Source organism: Zonotrichia albicollis, chromosome 14, assembly GCF_047830755.1.
Source record: "Zonotrichia albicollis isolate bZonAlb1 chromosome 14, bZonAlb1.hap1, whole genome shotgun sequence".
In the NCBI taxonomy this organism is placed as follows: Eukaryota; Metazoa; Chordata; class Aves; order Passeriformes; family Passerellidae; genus Zonotrichia; species Zonotrichia albicollis.
In genome coordinates, this window is record NC_133832.1 from 15,921,144 (window position 1) to 15,940,798 (window position 19,655).

Consider the following 19,655-nt stretch of genomic DNA (forward strand, 5'->3'; position numbering starts at 1 on the left):
CGAGCACGACTGCGGTGCCGGCATACGGACCCTCCGAGCCTGCGGGTGTGCAGGGGGCACCGGGTGTGACAGTGCTACCGGGGGTACCGGGGATGCCGAGGGTACCGGGTGTGCCAGCACTGCTGGGGGTACCGGCTGTGCCGGGGGTACCGGGTGTGCCAGTGCTGCCGGGGGTACCGGCTGTGCCGAGGGTACCGGGTGTGACAGTGCCGCCGAGGTACCGGGTGTGCCAGTGCCGCCGGGGTACCGGGTGTGCCGGGGGTACCGGATGTGACAGTGCTGCGGGGTACCGGGTGTGCCAGTGCCGCCGGGGTACCGGGTGTGACAGTGCCGCCGGGGTACGGGGTGTGCCGGGGGTACCGGGTGTGACAGTGCTGCCGGGGGTACCGGGTGTGCCAGTGCCGCCGGGGTACCGGGTGTGCCGGGGCTGCCGGGGGTGCCGGGCGGCGGCGGGCGGGGCCCCCTCACGGCGTTGCCATGGCGGCCATGGCGCTGCGCTCCGCGGGGGCGGGCGGGGGCGGGCGCGGGGCGGGGCGGGGCGGCCCCTTCAGCACCAGCGCGGCCGCGGACAGCGGCGGCCCCGGCTGGAGCGGCGCGGGCACCGCGCGGGGAGCGTCCCGTACACCCGCACGGAGCGTCCCCTCCGCCCGCACGGTGAGTGTCCCCGCACGGCGGGTGAGTGTCCGCCCAGCCGCTCGCTGCGTGAGAGTCCCCGCAGCCGCTCGGTGACTGAGAGTCCCCCGCAGCCGCTCGGGAGCTGAGCGTCCCCGCAGCCGCTCGGTGAGTGGATGTCCCCCCGGGCCGCTCGCTCGGTGCACGGGTGTCCCCCGCATGGCGAGCGGGTGTCCCCAGAGCGCCCAGCCCGCAGGGCCGGCGGGTCGCGGGTGCCCGCGGGGTTGGGCCGGGCGGGGCCGTTGCGGGAGCGGTTGGGCTCGGTTAAAAAACTTGGAGAAACCCGGAGCGCTCGGCTCGGCTCGGGCCTTTCCCTTCTCTCTCCGTAAGGCGTTTTCCTTTAGAAACTTTAGGGGTGAACTTGTGAAAAGGGCGGCCCGGCGGTGCCGGAGGGGCTCTGTGTGTGTGTGGCTGCACGTGAGCTCCGTCTCACTACGGGCGTTCCTTCGCATGAGCCCTAAAAGCTCCCTGGAGCTGGGCAAGCCCTGCCTCGGCACGCTCGTAGTAGCGGTAGTAGCAGCGTGGCATTCCTTACTCGCTGTTGGAAGCTCTGTCATCCCGCTTAGATGATGACAGCCCTGGTAGATGAGGCCTTTTCTGTGTATTCTGCAAGGACCATCCGTGTTTTGGGGGAGGTCACAGGCTGGAGGTGACAGTGACAGTGAAGTGACAGTGACAGCAAGCTGCGATGCTGTGCCCTGAACTATTCGGAAGTGCCTGCATGCAAAGCAAAACTGCTTTCCAGCAACCCGGGGCTGGAATTGTGTGTCTTCCCAGCCAGGAATCACTCTCGTGTGCTCCTTGCCTTCTCCCACAGGCATCTCTGATACATCTTTGAGCCGCTGCAAATCTGTAATAGCATTAATTGTTCCCTCGGAAAGAGGAGGCTGGGCTCTGCAGGCTCACACGTTGTGCTCCGTGTGCTGCCTTGAGAGTAACAGCCTGTTCGTGGCTCCCATGAAAAGCAGCCAGGTGGGAATGAATGGGGATGTGCCGAATTCTCCGCTAAAGGCCGAGGAATGAATAATAAATGACAGTGACTCCAGAGCAGGGACTCTCCCATGCTTCGTGCTCCTGACTTCTCGTTAGCTCTAGAGGCAGATGTGATGTGTCTGTCCCATTCAGAAATGTTAAAAACAATCCCTGTGCCCTTTCATCCTCCATGTGCTGTGCCTGCAGCATCCAGGAATTGGGAATATGGGCTTGATGTGTGGAGGGAGAATAGCTGTCTGCATTATCCCTTCTATTCCTTGTGTCTTACCCCTCTGGCATTCCCACAGCTCAGTTCAAAGGGAGCACCAATAATTCCTTTAATTTGCAGTGCTGCAGACCTTTGACCTCAGGGCAGTGCTGCTTGCACACCATCCCTGCCCAGTTGTGCATCCCAGGCATAACTTTACAGTAAATTTAGTTTTGTTGCCTCATTAGGCACCAGACACACAGGGCTGTGTGCTCTGGAATGATTCAGCTGCGACACAGATGCACAGTGACCCTTGTGAGCAAAAGCCTGACCCTAAATTCCTGCCCTGCAAGATCAGGGCTTGAGCTCCTGCTCAAGCTCAGGAGTAACTGCTGACACAATAGAGTCCCATAATTTATGAATCAACCGTAAATCAGGGAGGCAGATGTAGACCAAGTTTCTTGAAAGATCCCATTGAGACTGAGTTATTTTGGAGAGTCAATTAAGCAGCATTTAGGCGGGCAGTGGAAATTAATTCATTAATTAACAGTGCTTGAAGGAATTAAATTCTGCCCATGTTTCAAAACACTCCTAGTCCAGAGTGGTTTCGTGGTTCTGGGCTCTGATGCGCAGACTGCAGGAGGGGTTTGGGCTGGGCCACCCATGCTTGGCCACAGCAGGGGGGGAATCTTGCTACCTTTTGCTCTGTTTTGCCTCTCTCGTTGGTGTTGTGAAGCCCTTGGTGGGTCCTCCTGAGGTTGTTGACAGTGTTTGTTGAGTTCTCAGTACCTTGATGGTCTATGCATGTGGGGATAGACATTTTTAATGGATTTTATATGTAGTTATGTCTCCCATGTCATATACATGTCTTCCATGTCATATATCTCTTATGTGTCTATGTTTAACCCAGTGGTTTTAATGGATGGAAGGCAATGAACAGTTAGAGGATTGGAGGCAAATTCCAAGCCCAATTTCACCATCAAGGATGGGTAACATGGAGTGAGGGATGGCTTCCATGGAGAGTGGAAGCCAACCCAGAGTTTACATTGCAGAACTCAGATGCTCAGCCATGAACAGACCAGGCCAAGTCTTCTCCCATTCAGACCAGAGCAATTCCTCCTGAACTGAGTTATTATTCAGTCAATCCTTCATCAGGAGCTGTAGTGGTGAGATGGGAAGTAAAAATTTCAAACTGAAAGATGGCAGATTTCACTTCAGTATATGGAAGGAATTCTTCCCTGTGAGGGTGCTGAGGGCCTGGCACAGGTTCCCAGAGAAGCTGTGGCTGCCCCTGGATCCCTGGAAGTGCCCAAGGCCACGTTGGACAGGGCTTGGAGCAGCCTGGGATAGTGGAAGGTGTCCCTGCCCATGGCAGGACATGGAACTGGATGAGATTAAAGGTCCCTCCCAAGCCAAACCATTCAGTGATTCCATGAATTTATGCCATTTGGATTCAAACATTAAAAAAATACAAATATTTTGGGAATTGCAGGCTGGCTTTACCACCATGATCTTCACGCAAAAATAATTATTCAATGCATCAGCAGAGAATCCAAGATGCTCCAGGGAATCAGCAGTGTTCCATTGCCTATGGCCATGCTGAGTTAGTGTGGTACAGCAGAGAAGAATCCAGCTGCAAAACTTGAGCATCATATTGAGCATGGTTCCTTCATGTTGCAGAATTGCTCACATTTCAGTTCTTTTCTAGAAAAAATTATTTTAGAAGCTCTAGAAACTTTTTTCAGTGTGTACCACCAAAAGGAGTTTTCCTCCATAAAATGCCACAAACGGGTACAGCAGATGTTGATTTATGTCCACATCAGCTGATTTTCTTCTCCATTACCCTTTCTGCTGGATCTTTGCTTATCCAGCAGGTCCTGTTGCCCTGACATCCGATGGCAGGTTGGATGTTTTTGCACATTTGGTGAAAGCTTGACTCAGTCTTTCTCCCCAACTTGGTGTCGTCAGGTGCATGATGGCCATTATGAATTATTGATAGTGATGGAAAAGTCACGAATGCACAGCTGTGCTGCAGGGCCTGGGCCTTTTTCTTGGGTTTAATCATCACTTTATCTCCTCTCTGCCTTTTAGTAATAATGTCAACAGAGATTTCGTGCTGCCTTCACCACAAAAGAGAAGCAGTTCCCTGCTCTGCTGCTGCAGCCAGAATCCTTTTTCCTGTCGTAGTTTGCCCAGAGTTCTGCAGATTTTTCAACTGCAAACTAGAAAACAGTTCACTTATCAAAAAACTATTTTCTGTGGAAATCTTGGCTGTTACTGATGCAAAATTAAACATAAACTCCTGTGCAGCAAATACTTTAAAGATAATGAATAATTCATTTCTTTTCCCCCAGTTTTACAGTGTAACTCATAAAATTGGGAAAATGGCATTAAAATGAAAACCCACTGCTGTGTTTTGTATTCAGAGAGTAACTTTTTAATATAAGTATGGAAATTAATTCATAAAAATATGAATTCTATATGAACATTGTAAACACAAATAGCAACATAATTAGATAATGGAAGACACAGTAATCTCTGAGTAGCCTGTGAGACAGGGTCCTGTGGAGGTGCCAGCCCAGCCTGCTCCAGGATACAGAAGTTTTCCCAGTTGAATTTAAACTCTCCCCTTGCTGTAGCAATGGGGAAGAGCCTTTATTTGGAGGGATCCTAAACTGCTTCACAAATCAACCAGAGCCTGGGCCTGGAGCTCACGGCTCCTGCCATGAAATGAAAATGCTCCTGGAGTGGAACAGAATAATTGCACAACAGAAACACTTTTGCAACCTGTGCAGAGCAGAGCAGGGGTGAGGCAGAGAGGCCGTCAGGGTGCATTTCCTTCATCCTTTGGGGTCCTCCCAAGGAAAACTCCAGATCCACTCTGGGTGAGCAATCAAAACCCACTCTCCCCACCCCAATGGCTCAGTACTGGTTTGGAGGGGCACCCCCACTCTGCATGGACTGGGGGAACTAAATGCTGCTTCCAGCAAGGGGTTTTGGGGTGTGATCAGTCAAAAAAGAGAAATCCATTTTGTGGATGTGGTTGTGTTGGTGCCCTCTCAGAACAGACAGAAATGTGACCCAGCAGGATCTTCTCATGGTTCAGTGACCATGGGGGTATTTGGTAGTTGTCCTTTGGTGTAGATGAGGGGAAGATGGTTCTGGAGAGTTCCTGAGGAGAGCCTTGACTTTGTAATGCCCTTTTTACCCTGAAAGCAGCCCAGCTTTAGGGCTGCAGAGGCGCACATGGCATCACTCATCCCTCTTCCTCTGGCATTTGAAGAGGAGAGATGATTATGAAGGTGGTTAATAGATGGAAAGAGAAGGACTGTTTCAATTTTTACCTTGCCTGCTTTTGCTGCAGTTTAGTCATAATAATGGGAGTTTTTGATACGTGAGCTTTGGATTGAGTCACTGGGATCTCGAGTGAGTAAATAGATTTTGGGATTAGTCTGAGGAGCTGAGCAGAGCAGTCAGGGGAAGCTGCAGCACACAGGGGGAGGAAGGAATCTCTGGGACCCTTGGCTCTTGTTCCTGCCAGCTCAGGGGGAATCTCCTGGAAATGCCCTGGGAGAGCTCATGAGGTGCTGAGCAACCTCCACATCCACCAAAGATCTGAGGTCCACCTGGAAGGTTTGAGGGTGGATATTCCTCAGGGTGAGACCTGGGAGTGGGGACGCCCAAAGGAGTGACCAGCTGGGAAATTGGGGCACAGAGGGAAATCCAGGCACAGAGCCCCACATCATCTCCCAGACCCTGCTGCATCTCAGAATACTCCTGTGCTCCTTAGGCACCAGGGGAAAATTCTTGGGAATGGCTGTGTTGGTGCATGTTGCCATAATTCACATCCCCAGTTCAGGAACAGGGAAATGGTCTCTTTAAAACACAGGGTAATTGTTGACATCATCATTTTTATTTTTGTTTTTCCTTCAGCTGAAAAAAATCCTGGGAACCCTGAGTGTAGAGTAAGGAAATGATGCTTTTTCCTGTGGTGACTGAGCCAATAAAAGGCAGCTGTTGGGAATAATGTCCCAGTAGGCAAAGCAGCTCATCAATCTCAGCTGCTGCTTCTATGAACATATTATATAATAATGCCTCTTCTACCAAAAAAAAGTGCTATAAAGGTCTCTCTTCTTCTCCTAAATATCACCAGGGGAAGCCATAAATTCTGCTCCGGTGTTAATCTGTTCTATCAGGGTGATATATCCATTAGTGGATATCATATATCCATTAAACCTTCCAGCCTTGCAGAGGAAGAAATAACAATATTTCAGCATTAAAAAGAAGTTTGTATTTTTTTTTTTTGCAAAGTGACTGATTTGTCTGACTTTTCCGGACTCCACATGCTGAGATCCTTTTATCTGAGCAGCCCAGAACTCTTCCCTTTGCCATCAAGGCCTGACTGGCTGCTCACTGCCAGGCTCAGAGCTGAGCTCAGCCCTTGCCAGACTTAACCCTTTATTGAGCTGCCAACGTGAGCCGTCAGTGCACGGATTTGGGAGCAGGTCAGGAACATGCATTCAGCTAATTAGTGGCCCATCAGGAGTTGGAAAGCAAATGAAAGCTGCAGACAGGCCCTGGCACAACAGACAGGTCCTCACAGGGTGAGCAAAGCAAGTGCTGTGCTTCTGGCAGCACTGAAATGGCATTTTCAGGGATAAAAATCTGCCTGCTGTAGCAGGGAGGAAAAATCCATTTTATTCCTAATAAAGGAATAACACAGTCCATACCTCCTTGGCCTATAATTTCAGCTTTTCCAGCAGATTATGTAGGTATTTACACTTAAATCATACTTTAAATATTATCTTTACTAAGAACCATATGTAATTTGAGCAAAAAAGCTGATTGTGGAACACAACTCAACAAGGAGTAAATTTCTGTGAATACCAACCCATAGAGTGGACAGGCCCTGCTTGGGATAGTCAGGGAACTTGAGTGGGTGTTGTGAACTTGGCAGGATGGGGTGCTGGAAGGGGAGGTCTTGCCTGAGAATACTGACTGTCAGCACATGTTTGAAATGAGAAACAAATAAAAGGAAGTGCCTTTATGATAGCAGGTGAATATTTACAGAAATACTTCATTCCAGCACGTGGCATGGACATGGAAATTTCAGCAACAGGACCCTGGGCTTACTCTAAATGAACCAACAACCGGAGCTTCCTGTCAGCTGCACACTCTGATAGAAAGAATCTAAAGCCACTACACAATTCATAATACTTCATTCTGCTCTGAATTATTATTCATTCTAAATTTTATATGACTCTACTACAGCCCTGCTAATTTGCATGTCTATTAATAATATTAAATTCCCACTCAAACCCTGTAGGGAAAATGGCAGGTTTGTTAATATCCTTGCAGAGGATTAAGCATGACCTGAAACCCAGAGTCTTTATAAAGCCTTTGGTGTTTTTCCCACTACCTTTCCCTTACCATTCCCCACTTCAAAGTCTGTTGTTACTGCTGCAGGACTGCCAGGCTGTAATGCATCATTTATTATGTCCAGCAGGTGACCGGTGGTTAACATTGATCTCCAAATGAATGTGATTGTTTGTTGGGTTTTATTTCCTGCAGCTCTCCCGGGGAGCTTTGTGTTTCTGTCAGCGACAAGATGACAATTCATATTTCTACCAAATGATTCAGTGACTCATCCTATTAACTCTGCTGGAATACACGCTCCCAGTCGTCCTGCCACGGTGAGTCCATGGGATTTTGCATTCTTGCTGGGAATATTATTCAGGATTCAGTCCGTAAATATGTTTTTGGTAGTACAAATAAGCTTTTCCTAAAGCAGGAACTTCCCAGGGATGACCACGGCCCCAAACTGACTAAATATTGCAAATAGCAGCTATTTTTTAAAAGTTATTGAAGTATTTTAGAGCAATGGAGATATTGACCTCATGTTTTTTAAAGGGCTTGGTTGGCTTTGACTGGAGGCCCTGTGAGAAGGAGCCTCATGTGTTGTGGGAACTGATATCAAGTCACGATAAATAGGCCCTTGAAAATGTTGCCCTGTGAGGGGATCCCCATCTGGCTAAGAATGAGTGTACCATGAGTCATGATGGAAAAATGGGACATCCAAAAAACCCCAAATATCCAGCATGACGGAATATGGATTATGATTTCATACTGGGTGCCCAAGTTGAACTCCTCAGTTTGTGTCTTCTGAGAACTCCCAGCTCGTCGAGCCAATATCCTGTAATATTCCAGTACAAAGGGAATCCCAGGTTGGTTTGGGTTGGGAGGGACCTTTAATCCCATCTTGTTGCATGGGCAGGGAAACATCCTAGTCTGGGATGCTCTAAGCCCTGTCCAGCCTTGCCTTGGACACTTCCAGGGATCCAGGGGCAGACACAGCTTCTCTGGGCACCTGTGCCAGGGCCTCACCACCCTTAAAGGAAAGAATTTCTTCCCCATATCCCATCTAACCATGCCCTCTTTCCCTTAAAGCCATTATCCATGTTCCTTTTGTTGGGTGGGAAATGCAGGACACATTTTTGTGGATAAGTCTCATCCTGTGTTTACTTTTTGTGCCCTTGAAGGTGCCATTGTGTGGCACAGCCCAAGCCCACAGCTTTGCATTTTGCCCACCTTGCAGCCTTATCTGCCAGGGGAGAGCTGAGCTATCATTTGTTCTCCCAGGGAAACTCGATGGGAACTGGACTGAAAACTGATGGCAATTCATGCGTTATCTCTTGATAACAGGATAAATAAACACTGCCTTCACTGCATTAACAGTAATGGAAGGGAAAACTTATGGAAAGCACTGTCAAACCAGTTTAAATATGTCCCCATTTAGGTTTCCCAGATGTTTTACTGCTTCTCCTTGTCTCATCTGGGTTTAAATTACGACTGGAAGTCTCTTCACATTTGACATTCCTGCCTTTGGAACTTATGCCAGCTGCAGTTCTAAAGTAAGTGAGCAAAATACTTCCAAATGTCCAGCTTAATAGAGAAATGGATCTTTGAATTAAAATAAAGCTTTAGCAAGAGATCATGGGCATTTATAGTGATGTGTGTAATGTGTAAACAGGAAAACCAGTGCAGAGGTGAGAGGAGTGGCAGAATTTCTGTGGGTGTTTCTGGAGTGATCCCCAAAACAAGGCCACCACAGCAGCTCCAAAGATATTTTGCTACATCTCTTTTTTAGCCTCTTCTCCCAGAGAACAGGGACAGGATGAGGGAAAGCAGCCTCAAGCTGTGCCAGGGGAGGTGCAGGTTGGACAGCAGGAATTCCTTCATGGAGAGGGTGGTCAGGCCTTGGCATGGGCTGCCCAGGGAGGTTTGGAGTCCCCATCCCTGGAGGTGTCCAAGGAACACCTGGAGGTGGCACTCAGAGCTCTGGGCTGGGGACAAGGTGGGGATCAGGCACTGGTTGGACTCAATGGTCTTGGAGGGCTTTTCCAACCTCTCTTACTCTGGAGTTCTGTGATTTGTGAGAAGTCCCTGCACAGCTGATTTCAAGTGCAAAGTAAAAAGAATTGGAGCGTTTAAATATGCTTCAATTCCCAACCTTTATTGTAAACAGAAAAACATGGGAGCAGATAGAAGCAAAGGGAAGAGGATGGAGCTGCCACAGCTGCACAAAACCTATTTCAGCTGTATCCTGCCTCAAAATGCCAGCACATGGCAAACCCTTTGAAAACACACTGAATCAACATTATGGAATATATAAAAAGAGAATCTAAACAGTTTATCAGTAAAATATGAGCTAAATTTGATGAGACTGTTCTCTAGACTGCAAGAATCTGTTTCTATGAAAGTTGTGGGGAACATGAAAGCTGTCACTAGCATGGCAGATTTGCTTCATTCAGATGTAAAGCCAGATCTGCTTGGATTTTTTTGATGAAGCTCATGCACAGTGGAGAGCTAAGAGGTGGTTAATGAAACATTTTAGCATCATTGTCAGCCCAAACTCAGAGTTGCTTGCTCCAAAAAGAAAATTAGAGCCTCTAATTTCAATAGGAAAATAAACGATAAAATCTAACAATATTATGTTTCAGTATCCAAACATTTTTCCACATTTTGACTGCTTTATCAGGTGAAGGTGACCACTCAAGGACAAGTTGAAGTTGAGTCAGAGAAATATTTTTTTAACCTTATAATAAGAATGATATATCACAAGACTTGACTGGGTCTGATCCATCTCATTCTGTACTTCTCTAGCCAGTGTATGTAAAAGAAAACACCTTGAAAACTGCTTTTCTTCATCCTTTTTCCTGGCAGAGATCTTAAATCAGATGGGATTCAGGGTCTATTGCAGTTTATGTGGTAACATTTTAAAATCCACAAGCAAAAAAACTTCAGAAAAATCACTAGGAGAGAATCTCAATAAATTAAAATATTGATGAAGTGTGGAAAAAAACACCCTCTTTTGCATTTCATTGCCATGGGGGTGATGTTTGTGCAGCTCCCATTGGCCCACGTGCAGACTTGAGGACAAGAAAACCCTGAATGTGGAACTCCTGAGATGCTTTGAGTTATTTGTGTGGAAGGAGTTTCACAAGGGGAATTCTTTGGCAGAGTTCAGCAGGGGAGCTGGAATTGGGGGTGCCAGTGAGGGATCTGCATCCAGGGATGACAGAATCCCAGCATGGCTTGGTTGGAAGGGATCTGCTTCCAGTTCCACTTCCATTGTCCCAGGCTGCTCCAAGCCCTGTCCAGCCTGGCCTTGGACATTTCCAGGGATCCAGGGGCAGCCACAGCTTCTCTGGGATCTGTGCCAGCCCTCAGCACCCTCTCAGGGAGGAATTTCTCTCTAATTTCATCTAAACCTCCCTTCATTTAAAACCACCCCCCTATAATATCACTCTCTTCCCATGTGAATTGATCATCCTCCATTGCAAACAGCAGCAGTTTCCAAGGAATAAAGTGATTTTCCAGCCTTTTTTCTAATTAAGCAGCTCAGGACTCATTTGTGCTTGGCTTCATCCAGGTGCTGTGGTCACATGCAGGGAGTTCCCTTCCCTTCATCCCAGGATCTCTGGTTTTACACAACACTTTGGCTAATTACAACCTCAGTGTTGCTGCTGATGCATTGTAACAGAGGATAATTACATTAGTAATAACTCCTGGCATTAACCTGAGCACCTCAGTAAGTAAATTTGCCCCTGCTTTGAGAAATCAGGTTCCTAATGACTATTAAAGTGCCTGGAAATTGTTCTTTTTGCCAGAAAAGATTGAAGAAAATAACAAAATAAAATCCTTCTAGTAGAGTGAAAGGTTAAAGTATTGACTTGCAAACTGGTAGAAAACTAGTAAATCATAAAAAATACTACTACTACTACTACTAATAATGTTTATTTAGGCTTACCTGCAAATTAATTATATTTTTGAAAACTGAATTCCTGGGGTTTTTTTCCTAGTACCTTTTTCTCACTTGTCAGAGTTGAAGGTGTTATTTCAGCACAGAATTCTTTAATATTTATCATAAAACATTTATGGTGCGACTGAGCTCCCAAAGCCTCCTCAGATTCTCCAGGAATCACTTCAGAGAAATGACATTTTGAGGGATGCCTCTCCAACACAAAGGAGAGATTTACTGACATTACCTTCTCCTTTCAGTTTCAAACCTCAGTATATTGCAATAACATCTGAAATACCTAAAAACATGTAGCAATAAAGGAAGGATTTCTAAGCTTATTTAGAGAAATGCCCATCTTCTGACTTTCCAAGTGTTTGAAGAGGGTCCCTCTGCTAAAGGGGGTTGAATTTCAACACTCCCTTCTCAGCTCCTTTTTTTTTACGTCACAGCATCAGCCTCAGAAAGGTCAAAGTTTTGCAATATCAAACAAATGCCATAATAAAAACTACTGCTTAGACAACAATTCTGACAATTTTAATTTTGCTAGGGGATCATTTGGGCTGGTCCACCACAATCTGGCATATATAAAATACTGGACTTGATGATCTTGGAAGTCTTTTCCAACCTTAATTCTCTGATTGTGTGAATGACTCAGGTGACAACATGGCAGCAAAAACATTTGATCAAAACCTTCTTCCAACCTGCCTCCACCCAAGGTTGTCCCACTTCCAGAATTAGCAGTAGCTCTCTGTAAAAGCTGGTTTTTCGGATAGACTTGTATTGAGTTGTCATAAACGCTCTGAAGGATGCATAGCTAGTTTTAAAGGCATAACCATGGAATTCTAATGAATATTTAATGGTGAAATCATTAGCATGTAAAATTGGCAGTACTGCAAAGGGCAGTTTCTCTCCTTTTCAGTTCAAATGTTGTGTCCTCTAAACGCCTGCAGGAAAAATGTGGATATTTCTGAATACACCTGAAAACATACCTGATATGGGTGTGGAATTATACACTATATACATGATGCCAGGAGCTACGTGGTTGTGCCAGACCTGTGGGACTGATTCCAAGACCTTCACACTGTCAGTTAAATTCTCAACTTCAGTCCTGCTTTAGCCAACTTTTAAAACATTCCTTCAGCTTTAAACATCTGGTTAGTCCCATTCTTTGTCATGAGGCCAGGAAGGTGCTTGGAATTACATATGCTCCTGATCAGCTTAATGGGAGCTGAAATTCCAGCAAAAGTATGTGAAATAGAGCTCTGCCATATTCCCAAGCCATTTGGCAGCTCACAAGTTACTTGAAATTACTAAAATATTCCAGAATGTGGAATCTGAAGGCGAGGGAAGGGGAATGTATGACAACGTACATATGGAGTCACCACTGGTTAAGAAACAACAGTGGGGACTTTTCTGTAGTGTTGTTACTTAGTAGGATTTTACTTTATTTTTATCCTTGAGCTTTGGCTGAAAGAATATGTTTGAGCCATCTGGCTGCAGAAACACTCGGGGGTGTTTCAGAAGCAGGTTCTGGGTGCTGGCAGATTCCCAAAGGCACTTCCTGCACCCAGCTGGTTCCTCACTGAGACCCTTCAGATGCCACCTGGCCACCACCTGAGTGTCTCATCTCATTGTTAACGTGATACTATGAATTCAGGATATCATTTTAAACTGAGAAATTCCCAAAGCTGAGCTTTATGTCCTGTATTCTATAGGTGCTTCTTTCTTGAGGTCCTGTTTCCACAAGACTGGAAGGGATTTTCTCACCAGATCTGCAAACCAGGACCTTGCAGCATTGATACATTAATGTAAAACATGGCTGATGGCTTAGAAGGGAAATATTTTCCACAGAAACATCATGGAAACAACTTGACAATTATCAGATATCCAGTCCTTAAACCACAAGTGATATTAAAGGATGAGTGTGTTTAGATGATCCATAGAGACCAAAGTTCATCCAAGGCATATGGCTGGATAAACAGGGAGCAGGTTGCAGCATTCTTGGTTTTCACGAAAAAACTTCCTGGTCTTTTAGTACTTTTAAGTATTCAAGTCACTGAAGATCAAGGGAGATGTCTAGGCAGGACAGAAAGAACAAATTTGCTCACTTTGCTCATTTTATCTCTTCATGGCAAAATTTATTTGGAGTTCCATTAGAACCACCAAGTACTTCGTGTTATTAACCTTTGAGTAGTTTTAAATTGGGTCTATATGGTTTGCCGCATTTACTTTGAGTCATGGGTTATACAATAACGTGATGGCTTCTCAGCAGGATTAAAACCTGAGTACATTAAAATTCAATTAAAAGCCTGTGACAAGTGCAGTGGTTGACTCAGACCATTAACTGGGGTTGTGTCTCTAAAATGAACAGCTCTGTCACTACACTGAGGGAGGAAGTTTGGTATAACCAAGTGAAATGTCCTCTCTGGTATTCCAGAAAGTTCTAACATTTGTCTCTAATTCCTCTTTTTCTGTTTAGCCAACCAATACCACAATGACTGAGGACTTGGACCACAGATTCAGTTATCTCACCTGGGATCAGATTAAAATCCTGGATCAGGTTTTGACTGAGGCTATACCTATTCATGGGAGAGGAAATTTTCCAACCCTGGAGGTAAAGCCTAAGGATATAATCCATATGGTAAAGGAGCAGCTCATTGAGAAGCAGATCCATGTCAGGGACATCCGCCTGAACGGTTCCACTGCCAGTCACATCCTGGTGAAGCACAATGGCACCAGTTACAAGGACCTGGACATCATTTTTGGAGTGGAACTTCCCAGTGAGCTCGAGTTCCAGGTGGTAAAGGAAGCAGTTCTCAATTGCCTATTGGACTTCTTGCCAAAATGCGTTAACAAGCAAAAAATCACGGCTCAGACCATGAAAGATGCCTACGTTCAGAAGATGGTCAAAGTCTCCACCGACCACGACCGCTGGAGCCTCATCTCCCTGTCCAACAACAGCGGCAAGAACGTGGAGCTGAAGTTCGTCAGCTCGCTGCGGCGGCAGTTCGAGTTCAGCGTGGACTCCTTCCAGATCATCCTGGATTCCATCCTGGCCGTCTACAGAGCCTCAGACCGGCCCCTGACACAGGACTGCCACCCCGCCGTCATCGCCGAGAGCATGTACGGGGACTTCAACCAGGCCATGGACCACCTGAAATACAAACTGATCTCCACCCGCAACCCGGAGGAGATCCGGGGAGGCGGCCTCCTCAAGTACAGCAACCTCCTGGTGCGTGACTTTAAGCCGGCGGATGAGGCTGAAATTAAATCTCTGGAACGTTACATGTGCTCCAGGTTCTTCATTGATTTTCCCGACGTTGCCGAGCAGCAGAGGAAAATCGAGTCCTACCTGCGCAACCACTTCATCGGGGAGGAGAAGAGCAAGTACGACTACTTGATGACCCTGCGTGGGGTGGTGAACAAGAGCACAGTCTGCCTGATGGGGCACGAGCGAAGGCAAACCCTCAACATGATCACAATCCTGGCTCTGAAAGTGCTCGGAGAACAGAACATCATCCCCAACGCGGCCAACGTCACGTGCTACTATCAGCCTGCTCCCTATATCAGTGACAGAAACTTCAGCAGCTACTACATTGCCCATGGACAGCCCCCTGTGTTCTACCAGCCGTACCCTTTCCACATACAGCTACAGAGCGGGATGGTGTAGGAGCACTCCAACCTGAAGCACTCACCACTCCTCCCTTTCCAGTTCTCTCCTTAATAAAGGCCTCATTAAAGCGAGTTTTATCAGCACTTTTGAGTTAAGGACATATTTTTGTGCAAGTTGCCAAAGTTGTTTGGTTGGTCAATGTCTAACTCACCATTAAGCAGGTGAAATAAGTGAAGCGTCTGTCATTCGTGAAGTGTTTATACCTTGATGTGTGTTTGGGCTGTATTTTTTTGCAATGAAAAGAGAAGGATATAAATTATTCTAATTTTGTAAAATTGAAATGCACTAAGTTCTGGGTTCTAAAAAGAAAAATTCTTAAGAAGAATATAAATGGTGTCAATGAAAACAGAATCCAATGAAATACCTCTCTGTAGAAATGCCTGATGTTAGAAGGGACAGTGCTCTGGGTATGTCAAAGTCAATCATCCCTTGGTTTTATCCATGCAGTTCCAGCAGCTTTTATTTGCAGCACCTTTGAAAACACACATTGCTTGGTCATCTCTTGGTGGCTGATCATTCCTCAGGTCAGTCAGAGACTCGGGGTCTCAAGAGCAGACTCAGCATTTTGTGTATCTGAAATTTTCACTGATCCCAGGGAAAGATTTGGCTGCTCAAGTCAGGCAGCACCAGAGCCCAGGATCTGCCTCACAGATAACAAAAGCTGTAAGAGGTACAACTATTCTGATTAAATTGGTTTTGAAAACCAAGGCAAGAGGATGAGAAAGGAGGTGAAAATTGAGCAGAATGGGCTCACTTTCTATCACTAATTTGTTATTGATCACAGCTGCTTTAATGCACAACAAACAGAGTCAGGAAAAAACTCCAAAAGCCCAGGACTGGCGCTATTTTTAGGTAAATTCAAAAAAATCCTTGGCAGTGGCATTTGAAAAACTATTTTATACTGGTAAAGTCCTGTCTGTGTTCAGATACCTGCACACATCCACCGGTAGCAAACGAGGATTTACGATCAGGAAGCAAAACATGAATTATACATTTTTGTGTGTGTGAGTGTTTACCAAAGATAAGTTTTAAACATGTCACATAAGTGCCTCCCTGTGCCAGTTGCTCCATGAAATGCTGGAAATGGTGCCAGAGAGTTCCTAAATTATGGAAAGGGAAGCATGGAAAGGGAAACAGGCCCTGGGGTTGCAGAGTGGTTGTAGCAGTGACAGGAAGAGGGTTTGCTCCAGGATGAGCAGGTTTGGGACAGATGGATCTAAAAACCAAACCAAACTTGGGAAAAGGAATATGGAACAAGAAGGACTAGTGGGAAAAGGAGGTTTGGAAGGGGTGTGGGTGTAAAATGGGAACAGCCAACTGGAAATGCAAGCTGTAGAGTTTCTTACATTGACTTTGTGTGTCGCTCTGTCGTCCCTGTCACTGTTCATCCTCATCTCCTCCTGCTCCAGAGCAGTGGCTGCATTGCATCCATTTCCAACAGGTGTCAGGCCTTGGGAATTTCTTCTACTTGGGCACAGGAGTTTGATTTATTTTACTGAGAAATGTGGTCTATAAATGTGCTGTTTTGAATCAAACATTTCTAAATTTTCTAAGGTCTGTCAAATCCGATTGCCAGTGAAATGTAGCTTCCCTTTCCCCCATTGTATTCCTGTACATTTGAACAAAGAATTGTTCAAAGACCATAATCACTAAAGTCAACTTTTTTCTGTAAAATACAGTGCAAAAAATTGGTATTTCTACAAAATAAGGTTTTGCTGATGAATCTGATTAATTTTGTGAGGTCTTTCATGAATGGAGTACTGTTACTTTTGCTGATTTTTCAGGTATGTATTATTTGGTGTCTGAAAGCACACTTTATTCCGCTTCCACTAAGATATTTCTGTTGGTAAAACTATAATTAATAAAACCATCAATTCTAATTGCTCTGTAATCAGCTATGGTAGCACCATGTTTGCATGAAAGCACTTCTAGGGAATTCCCCCTGTCAGTAGCAAAATGGAGTGAGACATGGTGGATTCCTTTGATTTCTGTTTTAATTGAGCTGTCAGGATGACAAAGGGAACCTTTCCATTTCGTTTGGTGTTTGCCATGTTAAATAGCACTGTGAAATTCTGTAAGAGCCTTACATGGGTCACATCCCTGCTACTGCTTGGGATCTGCAGGGATGAGGAGCTGAGAGCTGGGCTGGGGAATCTGTGGGAATCAGGCATCCAAATGCCTTAAATTTCAGGGGGAAGGGGGCTCCTGATCTCTTTAGATTTGTTGGAAAGTCTCAGTCCATCTGCACTGACCTGTGACCTTAATGTAGTGTTGCCACATTGATTTATTACTGCTCCTCTCCTGGTGTCCGTGGTTGCTGGGTGGAAAAATGGGTTGATCTTCCCAAGAACCAGGGAACAGGTCAGGCAGGAAGGAGCATTTTCAGCGTGTCTTGCATGGCCAGTGATCCAAAACCCAGAAAAATTCTTCACTAAGGTGTTCTCTAACCAACAAGTAGAAACATGCCTTGGGTAAAGCACTAAAATACTTTGAAAATCAGATATTGTGGAAATATCAGGAGTGGTGAACTCGCTGTGGATTTGTATAAACCAGCCTGTGCACTTGTACAGAACTTTATTTAAGTATATATTGAATTCTGTCACCTCTCTGTTGATCCAGGTTAGGTAGGGAAGGGCTCAGCCAAAGTCCCTGGAGCTGGAGGGAAGAACCCCCCTGGCTGAAATGGGCTTTGTACCCCAGGAAAGAGGAAAAACTTAGGGGAGCACCTGCAGGCAAAGGTACAAAGACATCAATATGCAAAAATCTCTCAGGTATAAATAAACCCTTTAAATTTATGGAAAAAAGGTCTTATATTTCTTACCTAGAGGTAGTTCAGTTCTGAAGGTTGAGGTTGTGATTTTGTATATGTAAGCATATATATATTTATATATATATATATATATGTAATTTATTTAGCCTTACATATATAAAATCTCGTGTATCTACACCTACAGGGGCAATTAACAAAACCTGATGGTTTTAATTATTTCCTTCCAGATGTTCTATTGATACCTGGCAGCAGTAATTAACCTGGAGGGGGTTTTTTTGTTCGAGGTCATAATGACTCTGTAAAGTAATATTAAAAAGGGGATGATGTATTGACTGCTGATTGCAAAACGCTGATATCAGTGCGTAGGATGGAATATTGGAACCTCTTCTCCAGTTGTTACTGATTTTATCATGTGCAGATCTAAATCTACAAAGAATTGAGAGTTTTCTCAGTGCCAGTCTCCTGAGCTTCATGTTTGCATTATAATTATATCTCGTTGTTACAATCTGTTCAATGATTATAATGCCTAGAAATTGTAATGCTGATTTTATTTAATCACAAAACTTCTTAGGGTTTACAGCTTAAAGTAATCTAATGTTGTCAGGACCTAAGTGTTACAGTTTCAAGTGCTTTCCTTAAAAAAAAAAAATGTCCTTTGAATTTTGTGTTTTGTTGTAAAAGGTCTATTTGAAGCAAATACTTTATGGTAGTTTCTTTAAATGTATTTTGTGAGCTTTATACTCGACACGTTACAGAGGTTTTTGCAATGGATAAAAGAAATGCAAATTGTGCTCAGTGGAGGTGTTGCCTCTCCATGTGTTACCTGGAGCCTGAGGATCTGTGAGGGGATTTGGGTGGTGTTGGAGGAGTTACAGTGATAAATTGGAAATAAATTTGGAGTTATTCAGGTGTGGATTCAAGATGAGCTGCAGAAATACCTGGAGAAAGGAGGGCAGCGAGCTCAGTTTTGGTTTGATTCTTTTTCTATTAAATAATCACATGGAAGGGCATTCAGGACAAAGCTGTTGCAGATGAAATATTCCTCTTAATGTGCCATCTGAAGCTGTGGAAAAAAAATATTGTAATGCTACAAACGTGTAAGAATCCCACCAATTTGTAGGTCATTAGTCCACGGTGTTGACTGGTGCCTTTGGGTATTTGGGGGGTGATCATTAAAAGAACATTTTATTTAACCTGTGGTTTCCTGTAATCCCTTCATTGCTCCAGCTGGAGGTTTCTCCAGGAAGCCAACCTGGAGTGTGGTAACTGCAAGAGAGATGAAAATTTGGTTACAACTCCTCAGGTGGATACAGCACAGGCTCAGATTCAGCCTGGCAGACTCACAGGGAAGGTTCTAGAAGGGTTCCCATGGATCTCCCATCCCTTGGAATGGCTCTGTGCTCCTCAGCACCAGGCTTGTGTCAAACACTCACATTTGAAGTGCCTACATCTCTATATAATAAAAACCTCACTGTCTGCTGGGTCAGTAATATTAATAGTTCAATGACAAGGGATTGGAGTTACACATGCACATCCCCACAGATCTGATCCCATATTTATCCAGGATTTCTGGTGATGTTGCACCAAGGTGGGAGAAACTCCCACAAACCTGTGGGTTCTAGCTGAGCAACATAACCACACTCATCACAGTCACATCATCACAGCTCTGGTTGTTTACTTGGGTTTTGTGGGTTTTGGGGAGTGGGTTTGGGATTTTTTAGGGCTTTTTTGTTGTTGTTTTTTGTTTCATGGACTGGGTTTTGCCCTACTGCTCGTTAATTCAGAGTTTTTAAAGAGGACAGGACAATACTGCTCTTTCTCTGGGGGAGGTGTCATAGCTGTTAAATCCCATGGACTCTCAGAGTCTTACAGAGGGGGAGCAGGAACATTCCAGAGGTTTTGAACCCATGTGAGAGCTTGGAAATTCCCAACTGGCTCAAAATGGTCATCTGTGTTTTCCTTGGCTCCGCTCAGCTCTTCCTGGGGCACTGGAGCCATCCCAGGGTGTGGGAGACCCCTGCACTCCATGGAAACATTTTTTTCCTGAATTTTATCCAAC

The 19,655-nt window shown here is 45.3% G+C and overlaps 1 protein-coding gene across 3 annotated transcripts; it reads left to right on the forward strand.

Annotated features, from left to right (window-relative positions):
* Window positions 1–514: 514 nt before the first annotated feature.
* Window positions 515–18,789, forward strand: TENT5D (terminal nucleotidyltransferase 5D). 3 transcript variants are annotated; one of them, XM_074551445.1, is made up of 4 exons: window positions 515–654; window positions 7,424–7,545; window positions 8,649–8,763; window positions 13,633–18,789. In XM_074551445.1, the coding sequence occupies exon 4, from the start codon at window positions 13,648–13,650 to the stop codon at window positions 14,821–14,823; it is 1,176 nt and encodes a 391-aa protein (XP_074407546.1). In that variant the 5' UTR covers window positions 515–654; window positions 7,424–7,545; window positions 8,649–8,763; window positions 13,633–13,647; the 3' UTR covers window positions 14,824–18,789. The 3 variants fall into 3 exon arrangements, with proteins under 3 accessions (XP_074407546.1, XP_074407545.1, XP_074407547.1); XM_074551444.1 differs by having other exon boundaries at window positions 522–780; XM_074551446.1 differs by lacking the exon at window positions 8,649–8,763 and having other exon boundaries at window positions 522–780.
* The last annotated feature ends 866 nt before the right edge of the window (window positions 18,790–19,655 follow it).